Source organism: Geotrypetes seraphini, chromosome 10, assembly GCF_902459505.1.
Source record: "Geotrypetes seraphini chromosome 10, aGeoSer1.1, whole genome shotgun sequence".
Taxonomy (NCBI): Eukaryota; Metazoa; Chordata; class Amphibia; order Gymnophiona; family Dermophiidae; genus Geotrypetes; species Geotrypetes seraphini.
In genome coordinates this window covers 133,327,683-133,351,792 of record NC_047093.1, presented here as the reverse complement: position 1 = coordinate 133,351,792, position 24,110 = coordinate 133,327,683, and the positions used below count along the sequence as shown (strand labels likewise).

Sequence of the window (24,110 nt, the reverse complement as noted above, 5' to 3'; positions counted from 1 at the left end):
ACTTCTTGACAAAGGGAGTGAGATCCCGTCCCTCCCTGTTTGTTGACATAGTACATGGCGACTTGGTTGTCCGTCCGGACAAGGACTACCTTGTCATGAAGAAGGTGCTGAAAAGCTTTGAGAGCACTGAAAATCGTTCTGAGTTCCAACAGATTGATGTGACAAAGACGGTCCGCAGGAGACCAATGACCTTGGGTACGGAGACCATCTAGATGGGCTCCCCATGCGTAGGTTGATGAGTCTGTTGTGAGAACCTTCTGATGAGGGAGAGTGTGGAACAGCAAACCTCTGGAAAGATTGGATGAGAGCATCCACCAGTGGAGAGACTGCTTCAACAAAGGAGTTACTGTAATTTGTTGAGAAAGTGGGTCTGTAGCTTGTTGCCACTGAGATGCCAGGGTCCACTGAGGTATGCGAAGGTAAAGTCTGGCAAAAGGTGTCATGTGAACTGTAGAAGCCATGTGACCGAGCAGAACCATCATTAGTCTTGCTGAAATTGATGTGAGATGAGACACTTGAAGGCAAAGGCGAACGAGGGTATCCCGACATGGTGGAGGTAGAAATGCTCTGAGTTGGACAGTGTCCAAAGTGGCCCCAATGAACTGAAGAGACTGAGATGGGGTCAACTGGGATTTTTGAAAGTTGACTTCGAACCCCAGACATTGGAGGAACATAATAGTCTGTTGTGTCGCTGCAATAACTCCTTGTTGAGAGGGGGCTTTGATGAGCCAGTCGTCCAGGTATGGAAAAACTTGAAGACCCTGGGCGCGGAGGGCTGCAGCCACCACCACTAGACACTTCGTGAAGACTCTGGGGGATGAGGCGAGGCCGAAAGGAAGAACTCTGTATTGTAGATGAAGATTCCCCACCAGGAATCGAAGATATTTGCGAGAGGCTGGATGAATCGGGATATGAGTGTAAGCCTCTTTGAGATCCAGAGAGCATAGCCAATCTCCCTGATCCATCAGGGAATATAAGATTGGTAAAGAAAGCATCCAAAACCTCTCTTTGACTAGAAATTTGTTGAGGGCTCCGAGGTCCAGAATGGGTCGCAAATCCCCATCTTCTTTGGGACTAGAAAATAACGGAGTAAAAGCCCATGTTCCGTTGGTTTAAGGGAACTTCCTCGACAGCTCAAAGGCGAAGAAGAGCCTGAGCTTACTGAAGAAGAAGGGGAAGTTGCGACAAATTTGAAGGACACTCTCTTGGAGGGTGATCTGGAGGCACCTGAAGAAAGTGAAGTGAGTATCCCTCCCGAAGGATGGTGAGAACCCAGAGATCTGAGGTGATCATCTCCCACTGGTGATCAAAATGGTGAAGACGACCTCCTATTGGCAGAAGAGAAGTCTGATGAAGGGAGGTTGGAATGCTCAGACTGGTTTAGCCGCAGTAGGAGTCAGCTTTCTGCTGTCGTTGCTGCTGTGGAGGCCTGCGAGGCGGAGGCCTGGAGAAAGCTGGCATTGTTTTTTGAGGATAATGATGTGGTGGTTGTTTGTATGGCCAAGCAGGAGGAGTCTTAGGCATCGGCCGAATCAAGGAAACAAAAGAGCACTCATGTTCAGAGAGACGCTTTGTAGCAGCTTCAGTAGAATCATCAAAAAGTTCATTTCCCTGGCAAGGTAAGTTGGCTAGACGGTCTTGCAAATTGGGATCCATATCAACAATGCAAAGCCAAGCTAGGCGACGCATGGCTACTGCAAAAGCAGAGACCCTGGAAGAAAGCTCAAAGGCATCGTATGTGGCTTGCAGCATGAAGAGTCGAAGTTGAGACCGAGTTCTGATAATCTGTTTGAATTCTGGAAGACACTGCTCCTCAAGAGCCGGGTAGAACTTAGGCATCAATTTGAGGAAATAGTTAAAATAAGCAGTGAAAGTGTAGTTGTAATTTAGAATTTTGTTAGCCATCATGGAATTCTGATATAGCCTGCAGCCAAACTTGTCCATGGTACTTGTCCAGGCCCTCTCTGCCTGGAGGGACCGCAGCATAGAGCTTAGATGGTTGAGCTTTCTATAAAGAAGATTCCACAACCAAGGACTGGTGGGACAATTGAGATTTCTCAAAGCCATTGCAGGGTACTGTGCGATACCTGGATTCCAGCTTGGATGGAATGGCGGTAATGGAATAAGGAGTTTCCATATTCCTGAAGAAAGTTTGCTTTAATACTGGAGTCATAGGAAGCCTCAAAGTCTCCTTGGGTGGATGAGGCAGCTCCATGTCAACCAAGTATTCAGGAGTGTACTTGGAGTGGAGTGGAGTGTAGATCCAGCTGAAGAGCTTTCCCCTTGTCAAAGACAAATCTAGCAAAAGAGGCAGACTTTGAGGTCGAGGCACTTTCAGGAGAAGGAGTGCGAACCATCGAATAGGAACCATCGAATAGGAAGGAGAAGCCTCTCTGGAATATTGAGAAGGAGGTTCAGAATCCAGGCACACAGTGATTGAAGAAGCTCCACTACCCACAATAGGAGGAGTTAGAGAGTGCTTGCGCTTCAAAGACCTCGATGGTGAAGTTCCCAGGGTTCGAGGAACAGAGTGGATCGAGGCAGAAGGAGAAGGATCCCTCGGAGTCGGTCTCGATGGAGGAGTCTTCGACCTCAATGGACTGTGAGGAGAAGCAGCCGGTGTAATAGCCTTGTGAGACTTATGTTTAGATTTAGTAGAAGTCTCGGTAGCCTTTGATAAACGAGGCATAGAAGACTCAGTATCCGGATGAGGAGAGGGTTTCTGCTGTAAAAAAGTCTCCTGACTGAGGTTGAAAGTGAGATGCCTCGAATGCCTCGAGCGATGCCTCGATCAAGGCTGAGGAGACTGTGTCTGAGGAATAGACGAAGAGTCACTGGATGAGAAATGTTAAGACTTCCGAGGCTTGCCTCGAGGTGCTTCCACAGGGATCTCAGACTGCCGCTCAGGCTGGCTCGTAGGAAGCAGGGTCGAGGCCGGGAGGAGCTGAGCCACGACCGAGGAAATCTGAGTGGTCAAAATGGCTTTCAACATGTCCTCGAACATGGGCACCCAGACAAAAGGATCAGGTCTCGAAGGTGCAGCAGTGTGCTCCAAAGAGGGCGACCTTGAGGATAAGTATTCCCGATGCTTGGAGGCACACTTAATTGGAGGTCTCGAAGAGGTTGGCAGGACCGCGGACATGGCCTGGGATGCCTGAGACTCTGGAGGCTTCTTAGGAGTGGTACCTGAAGGAGAGACAGGAGACTTACCCCCGAGGAAGACTTCTGAGGAACTGCCGATGAGGCCTTCGAGACCGGAGATGTCAAGGTCAAGGCCTTGGTGGAGGCAGATGGGGTTGTCGGGGTCGAGGGGTTGGAAGTCAAGGCCGTTCCCGAAGCCGAGGTCGAGACCCTCTCAGCAGATGGTTCCATGGTGCCAAATAGTTGAAGAAGCTTGAGACGGCGTCTGCGAAGGGCTCGAGGTTGAAGGGTAGCACAGCGCAAACAGGCATCGGGGCAATGTTCAGGATCCAGGCTGAGGACTATGAGGATCGGTTATTGAGATGGCCTTTGCGCACTGGCTACACTTTTTGAACCCGGTAAGAGGTCGGGACATAGAAAAAAAAAAGGCCAATGTAACAAATGAGGTAAGCGGCCAGTCCTAGGCCGAAAGGTCTGCTTTTTAGGCTGTCCGCTGCGGGGCTCCGTCGGTGACATCACCCACTGTTGAGAATATGCTGCCTGCTTGTCCTGGGATAAAAAACAGTCTGGAGAGTTAAATCCTGGAGATAAGCACCTCTCAGTGGTTCAAAAGGAGCCCTGGCAAAGCCAGACAGCACCATATTAAGATCCCAAACTGAGAATGGATTCATAACAGGTGGCCAGACCCGAAGATATTTTCGCAAAACCAAGCAACAGCTGGATGCACCTCCAAAGAAAGCAGACAATCCTGGGATCCACAGAGATGCCACTGGGAAGCCTTTATTCAGACCCGCTTGGAGAAAGTAAAGACCCCGACATCCGAGTCAAATAAGGGTCCACCTGTTCTTGGTCATTCCAAAGCTCTAAAGGTCTTCTACGCCTTAGTGTAAGCTGACACCAAGGACGACTTGGTAGACCTAAGAACCTTTAGCTATGACAAGCTCTGAATAGTCTTGTTTTTGTTGGATTTGGGGTTTTGGGTTTTTTTAAAGCTGTGCGCTCAAGAGCTAAGCCGTACGAGCAAAATTACCCAGATCCTTCATGGAAACCAGGCCTGGGAGAGAAGTTCAGGAAAGACACTCAGGCACAGACTGTATGCCACCCATAACCACATCAGATCCGCACACCACAGCTTTCCATGCAACTTGGGCACCACCAGAAAGATGTGGCTGGGGTGAGTTACAATTCTCCAAAGGACTTAACCGAACAGTGGCCAAGGAAAATGGATAGAAGAACCTCCAGAGGCTACAGTTGTTCAAGAGCATCAAGTCTATCGCTTCCAGACGGATTTGTGACTGAAAAAGCGTGAAGCCATCTTGCTATGTGCCGCAGCCTTGAGGTCGAGGTGGGGCTGTCCCCAGTGCTTCACGAGCGCTCAAAATGCCTACTGCGCTAGGGTCCACTCGCCTTGAACTCTAGACTTATGGCTGAGGAAGTCAGCTGGAACGTTGGCCACTGCGTCCATATGCACCACCGTCAATGCCAGGAAAAGACTTTCCGCCCAAAGGAAAAGAAGTCGAGCCTCCTGAGCCAAGGGAGAGTTCTTGGTTCCTCTCTGACGATTAATCGAGATCACTGCCGTCAATGATCAACCACTTCTGTGGTGTCAGAATCCAACAATCCTGAAAAGGACTACGACCATAGTGAGCTCCTCTCAGTCACGAAGGCTGGTAACCATGGTTACAATCCAGGAGGAAAGGCTTAATGGAATGCTTTAGCAGAGTGATTGAGGACGAAGCCACCAGGTCATACACACTCTGGCCTCTAGAGTCCACAGCAGATTGAGCTCTAAGACATCTCGGTGGGGCCCAGTGAGAGAGGAAGCCATTCTGAAGAGGATGCTTGTGTGCGTTTGTCCAGGGAACCACATCCAGCTTGGTAATCCTGGAACCCACAATCTGTAGTACGTCCTATGCTGAAGTGTCGTCATCTTCAATATCTCTGAAATCTGTGCCCGGAACTTCTGTTTTCGAGGTAAACATGGCCCACTGCAGTATCGACTATTCCAGCAACTGCATGGGCGTCAGATGGCTCTTTTTTTTTTTTTTTGTAAGTTGACAATTCCGCTGAGGCCTTCCAGTATGCGAAGCACTGTCACTACCGTAGTATGTCCCTGTTCCGAGTGCATTCTGAGCAACCAGGTGGCCAGATAAGGGTGAGCCTGCAACTCCATCCTCCTCAGAGGAGCCGCTACTACCACCATCACTGTGGTGAAGGCCCGCGGTGTGGTCACCAGTCCAAAGGACAGGGCTGAAAACTGACAAAGCTGATCCAGCACATGAAACTGCAGAAACTTGTGGTGATCTGGAAAAATGAGAATGTGAAAATTTGCCTCTGTAAGATCTAGGGAGGCCAGAAATTCCCCTGAAGCCATTCCTGGAAGGACCCACCACAGGGTCTCCATCCAGAACCGAGGAAGCTTGAGAGCCAGATAGAAGTACTGCAAAATCAGAATCGGTGTGCAAACTGTTGATCCTCTCTTAGGAACGATAAAATAAACAGAGTATCTGTCTAAACCCAAAGGTTAGCTTGGCACCAGCTGTACTGCTTGAATTTCCATCAAACGCTGAACAGCAGCCTGGAGAGAGCTCACTGAGTCTGGGCTCCCGACAGGAGAAGGCACGAGCTAGTCTGAAAAAGGCTGGGAAAAATCAGCTTGTAGCCCCAAATGAATAAATTCCACGACCCACTGGACTGTAATAATGTGCAGCCAGGCAGGCTGAAACTGCGAAAACTGAACCTCCTATCTGCTGAGGGAACTTTGGCTCCCTGGCGTCATTGGGTCATACAGGCAGGTCAGGCAGGAAGGGCGTTAGACAGAGCATGCCTTTAGCCTGGAACCCTGAGAAAATCTCTGCGAAGAGGATGAAGAATCTTGCCTGTAGTCACAAAAAATTTGTCAGGACCAACGCAAAGGAGCATTGCCCAACACCCTTGGGCTGTGCTCTACTATCCAGCAAGGGCTTTGGGTGATGGTCCATTACCGAATTCATGAGGTCAACCACATCCTTGCCCCTGAAAAGGTAGCCACACCAGAGTTGCCTCGGAGGTGGACTTACCAGCCCAATCCCGAACTCAGAGCATTCAGCAGACCAAAATAGAATCCGCTGACACCTTTGCCAGCAGCTTCAAAAGGTCATAAAAGCCATCTGCCAAAAAAGCTGAGGAAAAGGCGTTCTTGCTGAGCTAGACAGGCACGTGCCACAAAGGACATAGGCACCGCAGCTCCATTGCTAAATTGCTGGTTCAAAACTTTCTGGATAACCACCTCCACCCAGCTGTTATGCATAGCTTTCAACACAACTGTCCCGTCACTAGGGACAGAGTTGTGCCAGGTCAGCTGAGCCATTGGTGAATCTCCCTTGGGCTGCCACAAAGCTTCAAACACTCCTGCGCCCAAGGATGCAAGCTAGACATAGCCCGGGCTTTCCTGAGAGTCAAACTGCTCTGGAATCATGAACTCATATCTAGATGCCAGGAAAAGTTGCAGATTGCAAACAAACGCTGCAGAGCCAGGGAGAAAAACTTGAAGATATGAAAGGGCTGGTATCCACGCTCAACTCCTGCAAAGTTGCAGCAATAAGATCCAGTAGCACCTCAAACTTAACAAGTGTCTGACCCTCAGATCATCTCTAGAATCCAGAACTCCAAAGGGATCCAGCACCCAAGTCCAGGTGCCCGAATCCGGGAATTGCAGCACTGTCCAAAAAGGATCAAGGAGGTCTGAATCATCCACTGGAAGCCCTGAAACAGTCTGGGAAGGAGGTGTTGGCGGAGGCACAGAGCCCCTCCCCCCCCCCCCCCCCCCGAGGCCACTCAGCCACTGAGATACATAGCAGGGGGAACAGAAGAGCACCCAGCAGCCGGATCCCTGGATTAAATGTCGTACCATTAAAATCTCATGAAATCTGAGAAGATATCTAGACCCTGGGGCATGGAGTCACCCTTAGATGACTTAGACTTGCGCCTCTTAGGCTGTAGAGAGCCGTCTCGCGGCTGTCAGACAAAGCTGCTGAGCCAAGCCCCCAAAACAACTGTGGCCACCCCAACGGGCTAGCTGAGCATGTAATCACCTGCTTCTGTGAAGGGGAGGTTGAACCAGTGGTTACCGCCCTCCCCTGACTGTGCCATGTGGTGTAACAATGCTCTAAAGTTGGCAATTTTTGCCCAAATTGGCATGAATCCATACTAGGAGACCCTAAGGACTCCATTCCAGCAATTTTCCTGGCAAAATTTTCAATTGTAAAAAAGCAGGGAAAAGTTGATAAAAAGATCATTAAAAATTAAAAATGGCCGCCGGACCTGAATTTGCACCAAAAATGTGATAAACAGCATTTCTAGAATTTTATAAATGACAACAAAAATATTTCAGGTGGGGGAATACAGAGGAACAGTAGGAAACCTTCAAAATCCCTCAAAATTAACTTTTAAAAGATTGATTTTGTAGCCTGTCAGCTGCACTCACAGATTCTAGACACAGAGCTTCTCCTGCTGCTTCCAGCCTTTTCAATGGCTGGTTCAGAATTCATTGCCATACTGCTAGAAAATCATCCTGTAAGCTGATCTTCGGGCTGCCAGTCAAACTCCACTGTCTGACTATGCCTCCACTGCTGCGGACCACTGGATGCACACCAGGATGGGCGGAGGCGCGAAAATGCAGCAAGCACACTACGGAACACCACTGAGCCCCCTAAGCACGCTACACAGCCTGCATTCAACCCCCCGGTTAACAGGGAGTTGGACTAGGTCAGAGATGGCCCTGAGCTCCAAGGAAGACTAAGCAGACTGACTAATAGGTACCCCGAAGGGATTGGCCTATCAGCTACAGACCGAAGTATGTGAATTCTCAAGCAGGCAGAGCTTCAAATCCATGTCAAACGTGAAATTACCCGCGAAAGGGACAAAACTACGTCGAATTAAAACAATAAAATGTGGAGAGCAGAATCTACTCGAAAGGGTCCAGAGAAGAGCGACTAAGATGTTTAAAGGGTTGGAGGAGCTGCTGTACAGTGAAAGATTAGAGAAACTGGGCCTCTTCTCCCTCGAACAGAGGAGATTGAGAGGGGACATGATCGAAACATTCAAGGTACTGAAGGGAATAGACTTAGTAGATAAGGACAGGTTGTTCACCCTCTCCAAGGTAGGGAGAACGAGAGGGCACCCTCTAAAGTTGAAAGGGGATAGATTCCATACAAACGTAAGGAAGTTCTTCTTCACCCAGAGAGTGGTAGAAAACTGGAACAAGAACGAGAGGGCACCCTCTAAAGTTGAAAGGGGATAGATTCCATACAAACGTAAGGAAGTTCTTCTTCACCCAGAGAGTGGTAGAAAACTGGAACGCTCTTCCGGAGTCTGTTATAGGGGAAAACACCCTCCATGGATTCAAGACAAAGTTAGACAAGTTCCTGCTGAACAAGAACGGGCGCTGGTAGGGCTAGTCTTGGTTAGGGTGCTGGTCTTTGACCAGAGGGCGCTGTGTGAGCGGACTGCTGAGCATGATGGACCACTGGTCTGACCCAGCAGCAGCAATTCTTATGTTCTTATACACAGCTGCAGTCATGCATGCAGAAGAAAAGACTGCTAGAGGGCGCTAAACTAACCAAAAACCTGAAATGGATTTCTTCTGCAGATCATGCAAATGAAATAACCCTATAGTTTCAAGTTTCTTAAGTTTTAATATACCGACCATCGACAGACACCTGGCCGGTTTACAATGTTAAAAACGAAAGGTTAAAAGTAAATTATTATTTTAAAAAGGGGAGAAGTGTAAACATTAATTGGACAAATTACGAGTACAAACATGAGCTTGAGGAGTCTAGACCTAGACCAGTGGTTCCCAACCCTGTCCTGGAGGACCACCAGCCAGTCAGGTTTTCAGAATAGCCCTAATGAATATGCATGAGAGAGATTTGCATTTAATGGAGGTGACAGGCATGCAAATCTGCACCATGCATATTCATTAGGGCTATTCTGAAAACCTGGCTGGATGGTGGTCCTCCAGGACAGAGTTGGAAACCACTGGCCTAGACCAGGGGTGGGCATCTACGGTCCTCGAGGGCCAGAATCTAGTCAGGTTTTCAGGATTTCTCCAATGAATATGCATTGAGAGCAGTGCATGCAAATAGATCGCATGCATATTCATTGGGGAAATCCTGAAAACCCGACTGGATTACGGCCCTCAAGGACCGGAGTTGCCCACCCCTGGTCTAGAATGTCTCATGTATTGCACTGGAAATAAAATGACTTCTTACCTGGTAATTCTATATCTTAAGATAAGTGTATGTGTGTGTGTTCTTTACCTTTTTTGCTATGCTTTGCACCAGAGGTCAAGTTTATTGCAGAGTTAATATCAAGAAGATATCCAAACATGACAGCGGAAACCAGTAGTAAGCTTAAATAATCAATTTGGTTTATTGAGAAGATCAATTTGATAATTACAAGGAAAATTAATTTACAAACCAAGAATCTGCATTACTGGAGGTTTACCTTCACCTTGTGATTACAGTAAAACTTTTCTATGATAAACTACCTCTTATCCTATGGCTATCTAATCTGGTGTCAGGTCAAAAGTGCGCCGGGACAAAGGCGCGAGCAGACAATTGAGCGCAGCGTGGAGGCGTGCGCTGAAGAAAAAACTGTTTTTAGGGCTCCAATGAAGGGGGGCTCGCACCGCGTTGTGGGGGGTTTAATTTTACTGAAAACTTCACTTTTTCCCTGTTTTTAGGGAAAAAGTTAAGTTTACAGTAAAATGTGGGGGGTTACAACCCCCCAAACCCCCCACAACGCCGGCACGATTTGTAGTAAGTAAACTGGGGGTGCTCCCCAACAAACCCCCCCGTCGGAGCCCCTAACAACAGTAATTTTCTTCGGCGCGCACCTCCGTCTTGCGCTCAGTTGTCGGCGCGCACCTTTGTCTTCCGCGTTGTTGTCTATGAACCATCTAATCTATAAGTAAACTAATTTCTAGCTATAAATGTAAATAAATCTTTAAATCAGATCAAAGAACCCATACATTACCCAGTTCTCTTTCTATGAAACAGCTCAGAATCCCTGAAGAAGAAGGGGACCCAAAACAGGAACTAGGCCCTTTTCCGAGCAGCCTTTTTCTCCCTCTTCCTTGAATAGACTTCTATGCATAAATTTAAGAACATGTGATGGGTGGAAATTTCCAAAGTCATGCATACGTGTCTTCAGGGCCCATGTCATTCTTTGCACAACCTCTCCAAGGGTAGGGAATAAAATACACAACAGCAGCCAACCTCCATCAGATAGCATGCGTAACTCCCCACCACCCTCTTCTTACAATTGGTGCATTCAATATCATGTCAATTCCCCTGTCCTCAGAACTCTTCACAGTTCTAGGCCACCTTGACCCAACATCTGGGAGATGGGGCAGGAGAGACATGACTCAACTAGTGTTTGTCTCTTACTTCAGTCCACTGGATATTCTACATGACCCCATATTCCAGTCCAAATCAAACACATGATCAATTGCCAATTTATCAGCCAGCTCAGCAAAATGCCTTCTGCTGATCTGACATACCTAATTATTAACACAGGGTCCAGCCATTTTATAGATAGAGGAAATTAAAAATCTTTCTGTCCTCCATTTTAATTCCTCATTAAATCTATTATCTTGCTAACCTTGATCATGTTAATGAAATAATATGCTTAGTTCCATACATTCACATTCAGAACATTTATAAGGTTTTTCTCAAATGTGGATTCCCCTGTCTCTTTTTCTATTAATATGTTGTTATTAAGGCTGTTGTTTTTCTGTAGCTTCATTATTTTTCTCTGTGAAGAAATTGCTGAATTCTTTACTGGTTAGGGAATATTTGTGGGTGATTTCTTTTTGGTTTTTTCCCCCAAGAAACCTTAGACTACCTGGTATAGGGTGCTTGTGGAGTTTCCAGCTTCAATGATCTTTTCTGAGCGGAATTCCCTCTTATCTTCTTGATGTAAATTCAGTTGACTCTAAGCCAGGCTTTCCTGGCTTCTTCATCTTTGTTCAATTTCCTCCATTTTTTTATTTTTAACTTCATGATTTCATCTGAGGAGTGAACCCATCTTTTCTTTTGATTGGTTTTTGTAATTTTAATGTGGATACCTCCTCTAGACCAGTGTTCTTCAACCACCAGTCCACGGTGCGATCATTGCAGCGTTATCTTCGAGCCAGCTCCCTCTTCCTAACTGATTCAGTGCACAAAGCCACAGGTAGTGGCTCCTATGGGCATCCTGCGCCTGAACCGTTGCAACGTCAGAGGGAAGACTTCCAGATAAGGCACGGGACGTGCAAGGTGAAATTAGTACTATTATGGGGGCGGGGTCTGGGGTGGAGATTGGGTAGAGATGGGCGGGGTCTGGTCCACGACTTAGCCCCGTGTTCTTCAACCGCCGGTCCACAGAATAATTATTTTATTTCTGCCGGTCCAAGGGTGTAAAAAGGTTGAAAAACACTGCTCTAGACTAGGGGTAGGGAACTCCAGTCCTCGAGAGCCGTATTCCAGTCGGGTTTTCAGGATTTCCCCAATGAATATGTATTGAAAGCAGTGCATGCAAATAGATCTCATGCATATTCACTGGGGAAATCCTGAAAACCCAACTGGAATACGGCTCTCGAGGACCGGAGTTCCCTACCTCTGCTCTAGACTATAGTCCAATGACTCATCTCATAGTCTCACCTATTCTGTAAGGTCTCTGATCTCAGGTTTAACTTCTCTGAGATGTGTCTCCAGCCTGTTTTTGAATCTGATGCTGTCTATGAATCCTCTCCCTATTTTTGGTCTCGTTCCAAAGGTTTTTGATTGTTTCCTATTGTCTGGCAGTCTTATTCCTAAGTTGACTTCTGCGATGAGGGTCACGATATTTTGCCAATCTTCTGCGTCTATATAACACCATTATGCCCATTGTGTTTCCTACTGTAAGAAATAGACATTCTGTTCCTGTTGGCTGGGTAGTTTTCATTTGTTGGAATCCCAGGTTGAATTTGTATATTACTGCTAACACCCCACCTCTTCTATTTTGAAGCATAATGTGGTCTGGTAGGCATGCTTCATTTATGATGACCCCACTGTTATCTGTGAACCAGGATTCTGTTACCACTAGGAAGTCCAGTGGTTGTTCCTCTATTAAGTCTGCAATCTGAGTTCCCTTCTTATTCATGGTTCTCGTGTTTATTAGGCCTTCTCTCCATGGTGTATTTTATTAGTGTGTGCTGATTGGTGCATGTTGGTTGTTTGGTTTTACTTTTTGTGTATTCCTATAGTGTGCATTCTTTCATGTGTTCTGAGTTTATTTTTAGTAATGAAGCAATTACCACATTCAGAACATTTATACAGTTTTTCTTCAGTATGGCCTCTTTTATGAGCTATGCAGCAGATTCTGTATAGGACGCTGGTCTCAACAGCTGCCTAAGGAGCTGCTGAGAATCGCACATGCCCTAACGGACACACCCCTAATTCCACCTAACTGCCCCAATTCTCTAACTGGCACCCTTGTCACAGGTGCCAGTTAAGAGAATCACACCTGAAGGATCCCTAGCAATCAGCTAATCATGACAAGGGAATCCCATTGCTGTGAGCAGCTGAGGCAGGGGACCCCCCCCCCCCAAGTCCCGCTCAAATCAGCATGAGGGATGCCAATGCCCTCCTGCCACTGAAGCCCCAAACACCCCACAAGTAGGCAGGAGGGATGCCCATTCCCAGTCCCGAACCCCTCCCAAAGCAGCTGGGCCTTCATTTCAGGCATCTGCCATAGCCCCTCGCCCAAGGCCTTTTCTGGGCGAAACCACATCCAGCCTGGGAGCAAACTTAAGTGTTCTGATGCATCTCCCTTAACTGTGACAAACGCCTACAATGTAGGCATCCTGCCTCAGTTTTTTGTTTAAAAAAGGTGCATCCTGATTGGCTGCTAGACAATGGTAGGACCTCTACTGCTGCCTATAATTGTGATACCCATTTATAGAATCAGACCCTATGAGTCTAACTGTATTACTGAAGAATTTATCACATTAAGAACATGTTTTTCTCCAGTGTGGATTCTTTCATGAGTTCTGAGTTTATATGTAGTATAGACATATTTTTCACGTTTATATGTTTTTTCTCCAGTAAGGATTCCTTTATGAGTAATGAGGTTACTTGCTTCATTGAAGCTTTTACCACATTCAGAACACTGATATGGCTTTTATCCAGTGTGGATTCTTATTTGAGTTCCGAGATTATATTTACTATTGAAACTTTTATCACATTCAGAACATTTATATGGTCTTTCTCCAGTGTGGATTCTTTTATGAGTTCCGAGATTATATTTAGTACATAAACTTTTACCACCTTCAGAACATTTATGTTTTTTTCTCCAATATAGATTCATTTATGAGCTCTGAGGCTACCTGTCTTATTGAAGGATTTTCCACATTCAGAACATTGTTATGGTTTTTCTCCTGTGTGAATTCTTTCATGATCTCTGAGATTATCTTTTCGAATGAAGCTTTTACCACATTCAGAACATTTATATTTTTTTTCTCCAATGTGGATTCTTTTATGAGATATGAGGCCACCTGTATTTTTGAAGGATTTTCCACATTCAGAACATTTATATGGTTTTTCTCCCGTGTGGCTTCTTGTATGAGTTCTGAGGCTACTTTTATTATTGAAGGTTTTACCACATTCAGAACATTGATATGGTTTTTCACCAGAATGGATTCGTTTATGAGTTATTAAGCTACCTGTATTATTGAAGGATTTTCCACACTCAGAACATTTATATGGTTTTTCTCCCGTGTGAATTCTTTTATGAGTTATTAGGCTACTTGTATTATTGAAAGATTTTCCACATTCAGAACATTTATATGGTTTTTCTCCAGAGTGGATTCGTTTATGAGTTATCAGGCTACTTGTATTATTGAAGCATTTTCCACATTCAGAACATTTATATGGTTTTTCTCCCGTGTGGATTCTTTTATGAATTATCAGGCTACTTGTATTATTGAAACATTTTCCACATTCAGAACACAGATATGGTTTTTCTCCCGTGTGAATTCTGTTATGAATTCCGAGTTTATATTTAGAATTGAAGGATTTTCCACATTCAGAACATTTATGTGGTTTTTCTCCTGTGTGGATTCTTTTATGAGTTATCAGGGTACTTGCATTAGTGAAGGATTTTCCACATTGAGAACATTTATATGGTTTCTCTCCCGTGTGGCTTCTTGTATGAGCTTTGAGGTTACTTGTATTATTGAAGGATTTTCCACATTCAGAACATTTATATGGTTTTTCTCCCGTGTGGCTTCTTGTATGAGTTTTGAGGTTACTTGTTTTATTGAAGGATTTACCACATTCAGAACATTTATATGGTTTTTCTCCCGTGTGGCTTCTTGTATGAGTTCTGAGGCTACTTTTATTATTAAAGGATTTTCCACATTCAGAACATTTATATGGGTTTTCTCCAGTGTGGATGCTTTCATGATCTCGGAGACTATCTTTTCGCTTGAAACTTTTACCACATTCAGAACATTCATATGGTTTTTCTATAGAGTGGATTATTTTATGAGTTATGAGACTACTTGTATTATTGAAGGATTTTCCACATTCTGAACATTTATATGGGTATTCTCCAGTGTGCATTCTTTCATGATCTCGGTGACTATCTTTTCGATTAAAACCTTTACCACATTCAGAACATTTATATGGTTTTTCTCCTGTGTGAATTCTTTTATGGGTTATGAGATTAGCTTTGCGATTGAAGCTTTTACCACAATCAGAACATTTATATGGTTTTTCCCCTGTGTGGATTCTTTTATGATTTATGAGGCCACTTGTATTTTTGAAGAATATTCCACATTCAGAACATTTATATGGTTTTTCATCAGTGTGGATTCTTTCATGTTCTCTGAGATTATCTTTTCGTTTGAAGCTTTTACTACATTCTGAACATTTATATGGTTTTTCTCCTGTGTGGATTCTTTTATGAGTTGTGAGGCTACTTGTATTATTGAAGGATTTACCACATTCTGAACATTTATATGGTTTTTCTCCAGAATGGATTCTTTTATGAGTTGTGAGGCTACTTGTCTTATTGAAGGCTTTACCACATTCAGAACATTCATATGGTTTTTCTCCTGTGTGGATTCTTGTATGAATAGTGAGGCTACTTGTTTTATTGAAGCATTTTCCACATTCAGAACACTTTAATGGTTTTTCACCTGTATGGATTCTTTTATGAATTATAAGGCTACTTGTATTATTGAAGGATTTTCCACATTGAGAACATTTAAATGCTTTTTCTTCTGTATGGATTCTTTCATGATCTCTGAGCTTATCTTTTCGAATGAAGCTTTTACCACATTCTGAACATTTATATGGTTTTTCTCCAGTGTGGATTCTTTCATGAAGTATGAGGTTACTTTTTTTATTGAAGCTTTTATAACATTCAGAGCATTTAAATAGCTTTGCTATCTTTGTGTTCATTTGATGCACTTGTTTCTTGGTAACGCTGATTAATTTATGTTTTCTCAGTTCAAATACCTGTCTTAAGTTATTATCAGGTATAGAACATTTTGATGGTTTTATTTCTTTAGGCACTTTATCATGAATTATAATTTGTGATTTATATGTAAATAAGTTTTCACACTCCATATACTGGAACAGTTTGTTTTGTCTCTGAAATTTTTTTTGTCCTTGGAAGTTTGATTTCCCAGTGAACATTTCCTCACATGTAGTGCTCTGACAAAGTTGTTGCCTGATGATTCTCTCATTTTGTCTGAGATTTGGGTAGTTGGTGGAATTTCTCTCTTGTTCGGTACATACATTTGAGCTCTCTCCTGTTGGGGTATTTTTTTTCATGCTAGGTGGTCTTACACTACTAATACCGCCTACATTATCTGCTGAACAATCTGGGCTGTCTCTGGAAGGGTCTTTCTGTGTCCATTCCTCCCTCTGCTGCCCATCACATACTCTTATTCTCTTATTCTCAAATCCATCATCTGTGGGATAAAAATGAAAGCATATACATAAATTATACAGCTATTAGTAACACATATATAAGCAAATATCCCCACAGACATTTTTATAGTCATGTGTTTGTAGACAGTTGTGCAATGGCACATGAAAAGATATAAGGAGAAATTAGGTTCTTACCTGCTAATTTACTTTCTTTTAGCTTCTCCAGACCGGCATAGATTAATCTTACAAGCGGGTTATATCTCATCATGACCAGGAGGTGGAGACTGAGACAAAATTTGGGAACTGTACATATCATGTGACTCCTCCCTAATTACCTGTCTGCCGAATAGCCAAGCAGAACTAAGAACTATAAACAGAAAACAAACAGGACTCCGAACAGGAGTAACTACTAATAAAAACAGGAATGCTGTTGGAAAATGCAAAGGAACAAATGCAAATAGCAAAAGTCCCCACTGCTCACTAGCCGAGCCACAACCGCTGTTCTTATATCTCCCCGGCCCTAGAAGAATACTACAATCCGTAGAAAAAACAAAATCTGCACGTGCAACACCCACAAGAACAACACAAGATACAGGGTGGGGTCCTATGCCGGTCTGGAGAGGCTAAAAGAAAGTAAATTAGCAGGTAAGGACCTAATTTCTCCTTCTTTAGAAATTCTCCAAACTGGCATAGGTTAATCTTACATGCGGAATGTACCAAAGCAGCCCCTGTCAAGGGGGGGGACCCCCGAAGGGTCAACACCAGAATACGCTCACTGAACATTGCGTCCTGATGCGCCTGAACATCCACACGGTAGTGTCTGACAAAGGAATGAAGAGAAGACCAGACTGCCACCTTACAAATATCCATTAGAGGCACCAGAAAAGACTCAGCCCAAGAAGCTGCCTGACCCCGAGTGGAATAAGCCTTGAGAAATTCCGGAACAGTCTTTTTCTGAAGAAGGTAAGCGCAGGGCTGTGGAGTCGATAGATAAATGTTCCGACTCCGACTCCTCAGTTTTTTGTACTTCAGACTCCGACTCCAGGTACCCGAAATTTCCTCCGACTCCTCGACTCCGACTCCACAGCACTGGTTAATTTTCAGATCGTTAAAATGGAATGTCAAGTTGAGAGAAATGAGCATTTTCGACACCACCTTCTTTTTGCTTTTAATCAAGGTTCTAAGGCCGCAGAAGCTGCTCGCAACATTTGTGCTGTGTATATAGTGGGTGCTATAGCTGAAAGAATCGCTCGTGATTGGTATGCCAAGTTCAAAAATGGAGTCGGTAGATAAATGTTCCGACTCCGACTCCTTCGTTTTTTGTACTTCTGACTCCGACTCCAGATACCCGAAATTTCCTCCGACTCCGACTCCACAGCCCTGGGTAAGCGGAAGCAATAGTCTCCTTGACTTTGCATGCAATAGTAGCCTTAAAAGCGCCATCCCCCCTACGAGGACCTGCTACAGCCCGCGGGCCATATCCGACCTGCCGAACCCCCCTTTTATTAAACTGCACTAGTGGATTTTAGCACCGGAGCAGACACTCATAGAGTTCCTATGAGCATCAGGAGCAGCGGATCCCGGCACTAAAAACCGCTGGCATGGTTTAATAAAAGGGGTATTCGGCGGGCCAGATTAAAGTATGAGTTCCCTTCTTCTTTTTCGTTTTATGTTCCGTATTTTTCTTCTTGGGCTTCCTATGACCTTACGAATGCTTTGCTACCTATTAAAGACCAAAACCTTTTATGTTATGACGTTTACATTTAATTTGTATTAGTTCACACAAACCCTCCGTCCATCTGCTCTTGGTCCGGCCCCTCTGTCAAATTTAAGAACTCATTGTGGCCCACCCCTGCGCTAGAAGGACAAAAAGATGATCTGATTTCCTGATCTCCTGGGTCCTCAGCAAGTAGGCGCCAAGGACCCAACCAACATCCAATTTGTGCAACTGTTTCTGCTCAGAAGAACCTGCCCGACTACCCAGGACTGGGAGGACAACAGACTGACTGACATGAAAAGGAGAAACTACCTTTGGCAGAAAGGAAGGAACAGGCCTCAACACGACCCACTCCCTAGATAGAGAGAGCCTGCAGCTCCAAAACACGTCTAACAGAAGTAATAGCCACCAAGAAGACCGCCTTAAGAGTAATATCCTTCAATGAGCAGGCACCCAAACGGGAGGCGCAGAAGCCCAGATAGGACCAGATTCAAATCCCAAGAGGGAACAGATGGTTGTACGGGAGGCTTGAGCAACTTGGCCGCCCGCAAAAAGCGAACGACATCAGGAATGGCAGTCAGATGCTGACCCTGTAATAATCCACGAAAGGCTGAAAGGGCCACAAGCTGAACCCGGAGAGAAGACCAAGCCAACCAATCCTGCAAGAACTCTAAGATGTTAGGCAGGGAAGCGCGAAAAGCGACCACTCCTCAAATATACACCAAACTTGCACATAAGCCCGAGAAGTGGAAAGTCTGCGGGACCCCAAGAGAGTGGAGATCACTTTATCTGAATACCCCTTATCTAGGCATTCCCTTTCAAGAGCCAAGCCGTAAGACGAAAGGAATCCAGATCGAACATGAGAATGGAGCTCTGAGTCAGAAGATCGGGCGAAAGAGGCAGAGGAAGAGAATCTGAAACCAGATGCCGCACCTTAGAGTCTGTCAAAGTCTGGACCAACTTATCTAAATCCTCTCCAAACAAAAAAGACCCCCGAAAGGGAAATTTTGTGAGTTTAGGCTTGGATGCCTCATCTGCCGACCAAGCGTGCAGCCACATTGTACAACGCGCGGCCACCCCAAAAGCCATAGACTTGTCAGAGGAGCGCACCAAGTCATAGAGGGCATCTGAGAGGAACGATGACGCCATTTCAATCTTCACGACCTCTTGATCTACGAAGGACCAATCATCAGACTCACGGTTAAGAATATGCTCGGCCCACCGAAACACGGCGTGAGCCACAAGCCCCCCCACAAATAGCCGCCTGGACCCCCAAGGCGGAGACATTAAAATTCTGTTTAAGGAGAGCCTCAAATTTACGCTCCTCAAAATCACGTAAGGCAGAACCGCCCTCTACGGGCACAGTATGCCGGCTTTGAAATAGCGGAGACCACCGCATCTACTACTGGCGACTTCAAGGTAGCCCTATTCTCCTCCGGGATTTGATATAAATGAGCCACGGCGCGCAAAAAACCAAAACGGCTCCTCCGGCGTATTCCACTGCGCCAGAACAATATCCCGAATATCCTGATGCATAGGAAAAGAGTGGGACGCCGAGCAGATCCCCTGATGAAAAGGGTCCCCCACCCGTGGTGGTCTCAGGTGGCGTCTCCTCAAAACTGAATACCGAGGAGACCTGCTGAATCAAAGCTGGGAGCTCGTCTCTGTGAAAAAGGGCACCGCAGACGCCTCCTTGCCGGTAGTCGGAAAAAATGAGGCCCCGATACCAGCGGCTGTCCCCTCAAGAGGATCCTGGAGGTCCCCCAAATGGGATAAACAACAAAAATGTGGGGTGAAATAACTATTGCCAAAGATCATAAATAATTCATTAATCAATACTGAAAAGAGTGGTAAGGCTGAGCTTTCATTCAAAATATAAAACTCATTTGTGGTGAGACCTCAGAAATTCATTCCCCAACTCACTATAGGGCAGCCTAAGCTGATCCATTCGGAGGATTAATTTATCAATCACCGGTCAATCACCACTCACCAACCTTAATGCAAAATCTTATCGTGTTAAAAAAAAAAATATTATAAATATCATAAATATTCTGTAAACATTATAAGGGTGGAACTTAGCTTCAAACAGCAATGAAATGTCACAAGTCCTAAACAAATTCCAACAGCTCTACCAAGGAAGATGGGTACAGCTCACCACACCTGCAGGAGACAGAGATGACTGAGGTAATTAGGGAGGAGTCACATGATATCTACAGTTCCAAAGTTTTGTCTCAGTCTCCACCTGCTGGTCATGATGTGAGATAACCCGCTTGTAACATTAACCTATGCCGGTCTGGAGAGTTGCTAAAGAAACAGACCATCCTGATCTCATTTGCTGGTTCTGAATATCTCATCCTCCCCTCCAGTCTCTGCAATGATCCCCTTTCCTCTGATTACATTCACTAACCGAAATCTCTGTGAAAATTTAGAAATACTCCACAGCACATAGCAAGGATGTTATTACTTAGCAATTCTTGGCTTACCACTCTTGAGATCAGCATCCTCCTCTCCTCCCTCCAGCTGGTTACTGGCAGGATCATCTTCCATTTTCAGGATCTCTCCTGTGGTGTCAGCAGGGTAACTTTGGCTGCCTGTAAGAAGAATGGAAAATAACTTCAAGATTTAAAAGAAAGATTAAGATCTAAGAAAGTGAAAACTTGGCTAAAACTGGGACGATGGATCTTTTATGACCTCTGAAAAAGCAGTTACTTACCTTAACAGGTGTTACCCAGGGACAGCAGGCAAATATTGTCACATATGGGTGACGTCTCCACGGAGCCCCGGTACGGAAGGACCCAAGTGCATCAACACTTTAAGAACTTTAGAAAGTGTGTGACCGACTGCGCCACACATGCGCGAGTGCCTTCCTGCCCGACATTAGTTCAGTTAGCCACCTAAGAAGCCAACCAGGGGAGGTGAGTGAGTTGTGAGAATATCTGCCTTCTGTCCCTGGATAACACCTGTTACGGTAAGTACCGTATTTTCACGCATATAACGCGTGCGTTATACACGATTTTTATAAACCGTGCATAACCATGCGCGTTATACGTGTGAGCGTGTTGTACACATGTTTTTTTTTCATTCGAATCCGGCATTCCCCCTGTAAACCGGCATCCTCCCCCCCGCTCATGTCACCCGCCCCTCCCCCGCGATCCTACATCCCCCACAGCACCTCAAAGACAACTCTTACCTGATTGGGCACCGGCACCAGCACCAATGCACAGGATGTGCCAGTGCCCAAAAATCCTCCCTCGTTGGGTTGGGCTGGGCTGGGTGGTGCGGTGCGAGAGAGATCCTCCTTCTTCCTGCGCCGGGCTGGATTAGGCTTTGAGCATGCGCAAATGCTCAAAGCCTAGTCCAGCCCGGCGCAGGAAGAAGGAGGATCTCTCTCGCAGCGCACCGCCCAGCCCAGCCCAACCCAACGAGGGAGGATCTTTGGGCACTGGCACTGGCACATCCTGTGCATTGGTGCTGGTGCCGGTGCCCAATCGGGTAAGAGTTGTCTTTGCGGTGCTGGGGGGGATGTAGGATCGCGGGGGAGGATGCCGGTTCGCAGGGGGAATGCCAGATTCGAATGAAAAAAAAAAATGCTCTCTCAGGTAAGCGAGCGGGGGGGAGGATGCCGGTTCGGAGTAGGCGGGAGGAGGTTTTAGCATGCGTGGTATATGCGTGTGCGCGCTATATTAAATTTTTTTTACATAAATTTGTGTTCCCCGCGCGCTATACCCGTGTGCGCGTTTTACACGGGTGCGCAGTATATGGGTGAAAATACGGTAATTGTGCTTTATCCCAGGACAAGCAGGCAGCCTATTCTCGCATGTGAATGACCTCCAAGCTAACTAGAATGGGATGGTGGAAGTGTTGGCCTTTTAGGAAAATAAATTTTGTAATACAGTTTGGCTGAAGCGCCTAAAAATGTAAAAAAAGGGAGACAAAATTTTTTTCAGATATATTAGTGAAAGGAGGAAGATGAAAAATGGAATTGCTAAACTAAAAGATGCTAGGAACCGATATGTGGAGAGTGATGAAGAAAAAGCAAATGTGCTAAACCAATACTTCTGTGTTTACGAAAGAAAATCCTGGAGAAGGACCGAAATTGTCTGGCAAAGTAACACAAGAAAATGGGAGTAGATTCTGCGCCGTTTACGGAGGAAAGTGTTTATGAACAATTTGAAAAATTGAAGGTGGACAAAGCGATGGGACTGGACGGGATCCATCCCAGGATACTGAGGGAGTTCAGAGAGGTTCTGGTGGGTCCTATTAAAGACTTGTTCAACAAATCTCTGGAGACGGGAGTGGTTCCTGGGGATTGGAGAAGAGCGGATGTGATCCCTATTCACAAAAGTGGTCACAGAGATGAAGCGGGAAACTACAGGCTGGTAAGCATGACTTCAGTTGCTGGAAAATTAATGGAAGTGTTGCTGAAAGAAAGGATAGTGAACTTCCTAGAATCTAATGGGTTACAGGATCTGAGGTAACATGGTTTTACCTCGTGCCAAACAAACCTGATTGAATTTTTTGATTGGATGACCAGAGAGCTGGATCAAGGACATACGCTAGATGTAATTTACTTGGATTTCAGCAAAGCTTTTGACACAGTTCTTCAAAGGAAGCTCTTGAACAAACTTAAATGGTTGAAGTTAGGAGCCAAAGTGGTGAACTGGATTAGAAACTGGTTGTCAGACAGATGCCAGAGGGTGGTGGTTAATGGAAGTCGCTCGGAAGAAGGAAAGGTGAGTAGTGGAGTCCCTCGGGGTTCGGTGCTGGGGCTGATCCTGTTCAATATGTTTGTGAGCCACATTGCTGAAGGGTTAGAAGGAAAGGTTTGCCTTTTGGCGGATGATACCAAGATTTGTAACAGAGCAAACACTGAGGAGGGAGTGGAAAACATGAAAAAGAATCTACAAAAATTAGAGGAATGGTCTAATATCTGGCAACTAAAATTCAATGCAGAGTAATGCATTTGGGGATTAATAATCGTAAGGAGCCATATATGCTGGGAGGTGAGAGGCTGATATGCATGGATGGGGAGAGGGACCTTGAGGTGATAGTGTCCTAAGAACTAAAGGTGAAAAAACAGTGTAACAAGGCGGTGGCTGCTGTCAGAAGAATGCTGGACTATATACAGAGAGGCATAACCAGTAGAAGAAAGAAGGTGTTAATGCCCATGTACAGGTCATTGGTGAGGCCCCACTTGGAGTATTGTGTTCAGTTTTGGAGACCGTATCTGGCGAAGGACATAAGAAGACTTGAAACGGTCCAGAGGAGGGTGACGAAAATGATAGGAGGTTTGCACCAAAAGATGTATGAGGAGAGACTGGAAGCCCTGAATATGTATACCTTAGAGGAAAGGAGGGACAGGGGAGATATGATTCAGACGTTCAAATACTTGACAGGTATTAATGTAGAACAAAATCTTTTCCAGAGAAAGGAAAATGGTAAAACCAGAGGACATAATTTGAGGTTGAGGAGTGGTAGACTCAAGAGCAATGTAAATTCTTCTTTACGGAGAGGGTGGTGGATGCCTGGAATGCGCTCCCGAGAGAGGTGGTGGAGAGGAAAACGGTGACAGAGTTCAAAAAAGCATGGGATAAACACAGAGGATCCAGAATCAGAACATAATAACAAATATTGAAGTACTAAGGCCAGTACTGGACAGACTTGCACAGTCTGTGTTTGTATATGGCCGTTTGGTTGAGGATAGGCTGGGGAGGGCTTTGTTGGCTGGGATGGTGTAGATGGGCTGGAGTGAGCTTTGATGGAGACTTCAGCAGTTGGAACCTAAGCACAGTACTGGCCAAAGCTTTGGATTCTTGCCCAGAAATAGCTAAGAAAAAAAAAATTAAATTGAATCAGGTTAGGCAGCCTGGATGGACCATTCGGGTCTTTATCTGCTGTCATCTACTATGTTACTATGAAAAGTTGTGGAGATGATCTGTGTGATTTAGTCCTTTACAAATACTTTGGATGAGTGCAAACACAACTTTGTCATGATGGAACACTGTAAATGGTGGATCCGCAACCAATGCTTGAAGCTCACTGATTCTTCTGGTAGAAGTAAAAGAGGAGAAAGACCACTTTTCAAGTAAGGAATTTAAGATGAGCTGTAGACATTGGTTCAAATGGAGGCTTCATCAACTTAGCAAGAACCACATGGACTTAAGAGGTGGTTTGACATTGAAGTCCTTTCATAAATCTGGAAATGAGAGGATGAGCAGTAAGAGAGTTACCATCCACTGGCTGATGAAAAGCAGTGATAGCGCTGAGATGGACTCTAATAGACGTAGACTTGAGTCCAGAGTCAGATA

General features: G+C 45.2%; 1 protein-coding gene across 1 annotated transcript in view; it reads right to left on the bottom strand.

Moving 5' to 3' along the window:
* Window positions 1–11,698: 11,698 nt before the first annotated feature.
* LOC117367626 (zinc finger protein 493-like) overlaps window positions 11,699–24,110 on the bottom strand; it is a 30,826-nt gene continuing 18,414 nt past the window's right edge. Inside the window, exons 6-7 of the mRNA XM_033960370.1 lie at window positions 20,286–20,393; window positions 11,699–16,126 (exon numbers count right to left, since the gene is read on the bottom strand). Of these exons, the coding sequence (XP_033816261.1) occupies window positions 13,569–16,126; window positions 20,286–20,393 (2,666 nt within the window). The 3' untranslated portion in view covers window positions 11,699–13,568. The remainder of the gene's footprint in view (window positions 16,127–20,285; window positions 20,394–24,110) is intronic.